The sequence below is a fragment of the Miscanthus floridulus genome, chromosome 13, assembly GCF_019320115.1.
Source record: "Miscanthus floridulus cultivar M001 chromosome 13, ASM1932011v1, whole genome shotgun sequence".
NCBI lineage: Eukaryota > Viridiplantae > Streptophyta > Magnoliopsida > Poales > Poaceae > Miscanthus > Miscanthus floridulus.
In genome coordinates, this window is record NC_089592.1 from 20,964,667 (window position 1) to 20,972,888 (window position 8,222).

General features: G+C 46.4%; 1 protein-coding gene and 1 non-coding gene across 2 annotated transcripts; both read left to right on the forward strand.

Annotated features, from left to right (window-relative positions):
- Positions 1-836: 836 nt before the first annotated feature.
- Positions 837-908, forward strand: TRNAW-CCA (transfer RNA tryptophan (anticodon CCA)). Its single transcript has one exon. It is a non-coding gene; the product is annotated as a tRNA-Trp (tRNA).
- Positions 909-6,989: 6,081 nt separating this feature from the next.
- LOC136502198 (disease resistance protein PIK6-NP-like) lies at positions 6,990-7,948 on the forward strand. Its single transcript, XM_066497665.1, has one exon. The coding sequence runs from the start codon at positions 7,084-7,086 to the stop codon at positions 7,723-7,725; it is 642 nt and encodes a 213-aa protein (XP_066353762.1). The 5' UTR covers positions 6,990-7,083; the 3' UTR covers positions 7,726-7,948.
- Positions 7,949-8,222: the final 274 nt, after the last annotated feature.

An 8,222-nucleotide genomic window follows, 5' to 3' on the forward strand; every position in this document is an offset into this window, starting at 1 on the left:
GAAGTAGCAATAACGAAGGTCACCCTTATGTTAAGACTAGGCCGGTGGCAGCGCTATAAACTTAGTAAGGAACATACACAGAAAAGTAAAATGGTAGCAATAGCTTTAACGGACACGGGCTAAAATCGAAAGTAGTATAACTTAGATGCGTCACTCCTACAAAACTATGAAGTAATATAACCGTTTTGGTAGCCTCAGATGCCTCCTTTCGCCAAAATGATGGATTTGACACTAAATGTGTTCTTCAATCCAATTTAGCGTCAGAGGGAGGACCAGAATGTTAGCAGCCAGGAAGCCTTACAGCCTGTTCGCTTGTTGGTTTCAGCCAGCCCAAACCAGCCAGCCAACAGTGTTTTCCTCTCACAACAAACCAGCACCAGCCAGTCTAAACCAGCCTAGAAACCAACCAGCGAACAGGCCCTTAGAGTATGTGCAACAGAAATTGTGTTTTGATGTATGGAGCTAAATTTGTTGTGGTACTTATTTGGGTATTTTTATAAAAAATGGCAGACTAGAGAAGTTTAATTATAACAAACCTAAAACAGATTACACTTTGGAACGTAGGGATTAACCCCGTACGTAATGCTCCAACTCCAACTAAGTTGACATCGGTTACAACTTGTGGATGAAATACCTATATGAAGCCAGCTTGAAGGAAATTTCATTGTTAGGGTAACTGCGTCCAAAGAACACGCATATAGTCTGTGCTTATCTAGGCATTTCACCTTATTATGCAGGTCTTGCAGGTTCGAAACGCACGAGGTACATATGAAATAAACATTGTATTCTATGTTAAAGTATATATATATAATATCATTAGCTGTTTGACAACAACCGGATCCGTGGCGCAATGGTAGCGCGTCTGACTCCAGATCAGAAGGTTGCGTGTTCGATTCACGTCGGGTTCAAACCCCCGATCCATTCTGGAATCCTCTTCTTTTTTTTTTTTTTTTTTTTTTTGCAGGGTTGTACAATTCCTTCGTCACTTAAGTTTGAACCTTTTTTTTTCTGATGCCTTCCTTCGTCTTAAGGTTCTACAGCTCCTTCCTCACTTACGTTTTCAAATCTTTCTTTTTCGATCAGGATCTAGATCTATATACAATTCCTTCGTCACTTACTTACGTTATAAAAAATTTTCACTTTTTTCAGGCTCTATACAATTCCTTTGTCACTTTGGTCCATTTTCCTTTTTTTTCAGGTTCTATAATTCTTTCCTACTTTTTTTAAGAGAATAGAAGAGTTTCGGCTTTAGACCTCAACAATGTGTAATTCGAAAAAAAAAGATATCAGTCCAACAAAATATAATTAAGTAGAAAAAGGTGTTCAACATTATTGACCAATAGAAAATCTTAAACTCTATCCATGAGTTCCTCTGATTTCCAAGTTGGCACATCGAAATTAACCAATCCTTATGGTCATGAGTTTGCTGCGATAGAGCCCAGAAAATGCAACCAGTGCATCCCTCTGATATGGTATTCGTACTGGTCAAAGTTTCTTAAAATTTGACTAGATTTGTAGAAAATATTAGCAACATTTATATCTCCAAATAAATTTATTATAGAAATAGATTCAACGATCTATCTAATGATACTAATTATGTACTATAAATATTAATTTTTTTTGGATATATTTGTGTAGCACCCGGTTTTAAGAACAAAACCAAATACACACCATATGTGAGCCCAGGAAGTCAAATCTCACATATAGCTACAAATAAGGGTAATATCGAAAGACAATGCTCAATATATAACGTACTTAGTATAAAGGATATAACCTTAGACAGCAAACAGCGAAAAGACAACTTCGATCATCAGGTGAAGACTCCAATTTCACAGGGACAACTGATTGGTTGATCACAAGCCTAGCTTCTTCCAACTCTAGCAATCTGGTACCCATCAGGGATTTTTATCCAAATATTTAAAAATAAAGCAAGTGTAAGTACATGTCGTACTCAACAAATATAACACGGGGTTCATGAGGCTCAAAAGGATGACACTGGTTTAACTTCGATTAACTGTTAATGAGTCGTCTTTTAGTAATTGGGTGGCAACAAGTTTATCCACAAGCCCATATAAACACATGATCAGATAAACATGAATAATTGGAGTTCTTGACATGGAAAACATTGTTACTAATATGTAGATTATATTGTTACGAATCTAATACAACTTGAACGGGTCAAATCAGAGTTAAAAAGAAAAAGATATGGCTTAATGAAGATAGTGGCAATTCTGTAAATAGATGGAACTTTGATTTTCAAATTTAAAATAAATAAAATCCAATTTTAAACCGGCCAAGGACTGCGGGTTCAATTCCATGAAAAGTCAGGGGTGAAAACAGAAGAAATTGGGACTTCTTTCTAAATATTTTTGAACAGAGGTGGATGTCGGGTTGATTTAAGGAAAACAGAGGGTCTCTTGTGCAAAAGTGGCGAGAAGACTCAATTGACCGGTATTGACTCGGGTCAACATTGGATCTGGACCGTTGATTCAGATCTAGACGGTGCAGAACAGAAGGGAGGGAGATGGGGATCGGCCGACTGGAACAGAGCGGTCGGCGCGGTGGTCAGCCATGACCGACGGCGAGGAGCTTGCCGGCGCAAGGCTTACGGGAGCTAGGGACCATGTTACGACACGGGAATAGCACAGAGAGGGAGAGGGGAACACGACGGATCCATCTAGGGTATCGATTGAAACTAAGGCGGCGAGAGTGGACGTGGTGGCGAGAGTGGACATGGTGGCTCAATTTGGCGGCCAACGTTGATTCGGCGGTGGCGCGAAGCTAGCAGAGAGCAAGAGGGGGCATAGCACGATACCGTCCGCTTTCTTACCTCCACGCGAAGACCGGAGAGCGGCTTGAGACAATGGCGAGGCACGGCAGCGACGAGATGCACTCGGCGGCGGCGGGCTAGGGTTCGACGGTGCGGGGCGCGGCTAGGGCTTGAGCGAGGGCGGCTGGAGGCTCCAAGGTTCGGAAGAGGCGGCACATGCTCGGTATTTAAGGGACGGAGGCCATGGGGCGCACGCCATCGGAAGGAGTCGTGGTGGCGGCGGACATGGACTCGGCGACGGAGTCTGACGCGGGTACGATTCAAGATTGAAGATAACGCTGACATGCAGGGCCCACCGGTCAGCGAGACCAAGCGGAGAGAGGAGCGGCGCATTGCTGGGCCGCGGAGAGAAGGACGGCACGGATTCGTGGTTGTTAGGCTGGCCCAAGGCGGGAACGCGGGGAAAAAAGAAACAGGCCCAACGGAAGCCAGGCCGAGCTGGGCCAAATCCAAGGGAAGGAAAGGAATAAATAAAATTTTCTTTTATGTTTTCTTAAACACATTTCCAAACCCAATTTCAATTTAAATTCAAATTCTTTTAACATTTGATCAAACCCAAGCATCTCAAAAATAAATATTCAACAGCATGTATGCACCAACATGTTTCTAAATCTTATAATAAATTTTAATTTCATGAAATTTTTTATTTCCTATGTTTTAATCAGCACAAAAATCCAAAATTAAATCTTTTTAACCCTATTTCAAAAAGAGCAATTTTTAGGGTGTTACAATTTGGTCAAAGTTAAAAGCGAATGACACTTTATTTTGAGATGGCGGAAGTACCTGCAAAAAAGATTTTGTATGGCTATTATAGAACACAAAATCATTCCTACTAAACCAAATTGCCTAGCAAGCTGCTACAAACTCCTGTCAATAACAAAGATCTAAGATTTTGACTCCCTTACTTAGATCAAGAATTAAACGGATGATTTATATTATATGAAGGTTTGATGCTTAATAAAAGTGTACAACACGCGACAAGGTTTTGGCATAATGCCACTCAAAGAAAAGATGTTGGATAGTTTCTACCTTACTGCAAAAGCAACACGCAACAAGCGATCAGGGCCATGGCATTTATTTTGAATGCCATGGTTTTAGATGTGAAACTCCCCTAGTTTTTTTTGTTGAGAAAGAATATGCTATTATTCTAGTCTATATGTTTCTTTTTAAACTGATCATTTTACCAATAAAGCCAACGGAAGCTAAACCGGTTGGTCGACACTTCCTGTAGCACTCCTCAGGTCCTGAGTTCGATCCCCCTCGGGGGCGAATTTCAGGTTTGAGGGTAAAAAAATCTCCTCGTCTGTCCCACACCAAAGTACAGGTCTGTGGCCGTCCTGTCTCACGGCCAGGGTTTGGGGACTTTGTTAGTCTGCATGAGAAGGTCTTCTTCTTAATGAAATACCCGGTGGGACGTCGTCGTCTCCCGCGGATCGAGTTTTTTATTTTATTTTACCAATAAATAAAATCTTTATATAAAATAATTTACTTTTTTAGAAAAATTTCGTAGGGCCTTAAAAAGTAGAACATGAACATGGGGCAAACAAGACAACTCGAATTTATTAAGACTAGTCTACCTCCTATCCAGAGGAGTTTGCCTAGGGGTAAAAACGAAAACAGAAAAATCCATTCACCAAGAATCGCTTTTCGTAAAAGTAATATTATTTATGATCTTCTTCTAACCATCATCATATGTAAAATTTTGAATGTCTAATTTCTGCCATCACTGTATTGATATTTAAATTGAAAACTTGGTGAGCAATATGCTAATAGCATGCACTGAGTTAATTAGTGGGAGCCAAGACGCGTAGGGAAAGGTAGGCAGGTAGCTAATGTTTGCAACTTCGGTCGTCGAGGCATCCCAACTCCCCAAGTTCCCAACGGGCGCACCACACCTCCCCTGTCCTCTCTTGGCTTCTCTATCAGCTTTCATCTCTGTTTTTATACTCAAAATAATTTGCCGCCCACTAGGCCAGTATGGTTCCTCACCCAGACGGCCAGATACTGCCACCGTTTCTCCTTATTAAATTGAGCAAATTTAGCATCTCTGTCCGAATAGGCTGAACTACTTCGCCAAATGGACGCGCCCTGTGCAATAAACCTCGATGATCTCATATATGCATGCCACCGTCTCCTTATTATTTGCATGGAAAGCTTAGCCTATATGCAGCATGTTCGTTTCGGCTGGATTGACTTATAAGTTATGGGCTAAAATACTGCTGGCTGGTTTGGTGTGAGAGAAAAACACTGTTGGTTGGCTGATAAGTCAAGCTAGATACATGCAGTTACAGCCTGCCGAACATGCTGATGGTTCTTCGAGAAAGAAATAGAGAGAATTCCTTATTTGACACCAGACAAATGACCTGTTCCTTTCTTGGCCCTTAAAAAAATTCCGTTCCCTATTTGACACCGAGTTCAACTTTCGTTCCTTATACGACACTCCGTCGGGTTTGCCATCCGTGAACCGTTAACTGACAAGTGGGCCCCACCACCCTTCTCCCCTTAACTGACATGTGGACACCAGACAAAACAACGGCGGCGCTTGGACGGAGGTGGCGGCGCAGGCGCGCTGGCGCGGCCAGGGGCGCGTCCCATCCCCGCAGAGCCAGCACCCCGCAGAGCCCATGCCCACCCCACCCGGATGGACGCCGGTCGGCCGATTCCCCACTCGATCCACTCGCCGCGGCTGCGCATATCATCGACGACGGACGACGACACCTCGATCACCCCCTGTCCAATCCGCGGGACCACAGCCCCGCCGGCCGGAGCCGGACCCCCATCTGCCCGCGCCCGCTCTGCCTGCTACCAGGACTGCTAGCTCGCTCATCAGTCGCGTGAGGAAATAGCTTGCTGCTGCGAGAGCTAGCGAGGTCGTCTAGCTTCTTCCGGGTTCCCCAAACACTCTCTCTATAAGTAGAAAGAACTAGCCGCAGCGGCAAGAGAGCTCCCCTCCCCTCCCCTGGATCGTGTGGTGCGTGGTGCAACGACGTGCGCGCGCCTAGAGCTGGTGGGGTGAGGAGCTGCGGTCGTCGCCTCGTTGGTGACCCATTATTGCTGGGCTGGCCGTGGCCGGCCTGCTGTGGTGTGGTCTGGAGGAGGAGGAGGAAGAGCTAGCGGCAGGGAGGGCTCGATCGACCGGCACGCAGCGGCGGCGGCGGCCATGCAGCGCGGGGACCCGCTGGTGGTGGGGCGCATCATCGGCGACGTGGTGGACCCCTTCGTGCGCCGGGTGCCGCTCCGCGTCGCCTACGCCGCGCGCGACATCTCCAACGGCTACGAGCTCAGGCCCTCCGCCACCGCCTCCTGCTGCTCCAGTTCCTGGACGACCTGAGCGCGAGTAGGAGGACACCGTGGAGCACGCGGACTCCGCCCCCCGTGACGACGGCGGCGGCGTTGGCGGCTCAGGCCTGCCATTGAAGATGGCGTTGAGGAACCCGCGAGCCACGCACCGAGGGACGCCGGCCTCCTTGGCAGCCTTCTTCTCCGGCGCGGGCTCGGACTTCGCGGCGGCGGCGACGCTCGAGACGAGAGCCCGTCATAGCTGGAGCACTCGGAGAGTCGGAGAAGCTCGACGTGGTGGCACCGTGCGGCCCTGGAGCCGCCGCCGCCGCCGCCTTGCTGCCACGATAGCTCCTCGCCGCGGGGATGGGACGCGCCCCTGGCCGCGCGAGCGCGCCTGCGCCGCCACCTCCACACGCGGATGCACCCTGTCCAAGCGCCGTCGTCGTTTTGTCTGGTGTCCACATGTCAGTTAAGGGGGAGAAAGGTGGTGGGGCCCACATGTCAGTTAACGGTTCACGGATGGTAAACCCGACGGAGTGTCGTATAAGGAACAAAAGTTGAACTCGATGTCAAATAGGAAACGAAATTTTTTTAAGGGCCAAGAAAGAAACGGGTCATTTGTCTGATGTCAAATAAGGAATTCTCTCAAATAAATATTAACCCAGACAGTGCGCATCACATGCTACGTTCTTCCCGTGGTAAAGCCTGCCGACATAGCATGATAGAATTTTAATCAAGATGCTGCTCTGAGTCACGTTTACATGACTATGTGTGCAGTAGCTCTTTTACTAAAGCTAAGCTTAATACTTAATTATTTTTCGTGGATCTAGAGGACCAAAGACAATTAACCCACTGCTACTCTTCCTTGAGAAACAGGCGTTGCCCTGCACCTCATACAATACACGATCTGAAATCAGTGCTTTTCCACAGCACCACCACCGCATTCCAGCGAGCTCACCAGATGAGCAAAAATGGCTACGGCAGCTGTCGTGGGTATTACCACCGGGGTGATGAAACCCCTGCTGTCCAAGCTCACCAAGCTGCTGGAAGAAGAGTACGTCAAGCTCAAAGGTGTCCGCAAGCAGATCAAGTTTTTGAGAGACGAGTTGAGCGCCATGAGTCCCACGCTTGAGATGCTTGCGGATGCAGAGGAGCTCAACCCTCAGATGACGGCATGGAGGGACAAGTTACGTGAGCTGGCATATGACTTGGAAGATTGCATTGATGCCTTCATATCTCGTGTTGACCACGAGCGTGATGGACATTCGGGATTCATCAAGGGATTCTTCCGCAAGCTGAAGAAACTGAAGCAACGCCATGATATTGCCAATCAGATCCAAGAACTCAAGGCATCTGTTATAGAGGCAAGCGAGAGGCACAAGAGGTATGATTTGGCCCAACTGAAAAACAAATCTAGCAGTTCTTCTGTTGATCCTAGGCTGCAGGCTCTCTACGAGGATATTGATAAACTTGTGGGCATCGATGCCCCTAAGAAGCAAATCATTGAGTTGTTAAGCATGGAGATGAGGCACATGAAAAGGAAGAAGAGGAGCAGACTGGTGAAAAAGAAGTGGCACATCAAGAGGACAGTGGTAGCAGCAATAAGAATGTGATATTAGTCTGCATGAGGTGGATTGGTTGGCTACTTTGATCTTGGGCATTTGCCTGATGAACGTGTCTCGTATCTACCTCGAAGTTCAATAAAAAAACAACTGTGGAACTTCATGCATGTTTTCTACGTTGCTCTGGATTGCAGATTTGCTTTGCTGTGGTTGCTACAGGTTGTAAAATTCTAATTAGTTTCCAATAAAGGCTTGGCACATTCACATTTGCCTGGAGCGGACACATATTTCGCTTTTGTTTGTATCAGGCACACATATTTTGTTGTCACTTGAATTTATCTCATCTAAAACGAGATTTATCAATGAACCAGAGTCTGGAGGTTTTAAATACAAAAACTAATTTTACATTTTGATTTGTAATACAACCGGAAGGCCACTGCATCACCCGCCTGCTTTCACAAATCACAACACAGAGCATCCAGCAGCAGAGCAATGGCGGAGGCGGCTCTGTTGAGCGTCTCCACGGGCCGGGGTGTTGAAGCCGCTCC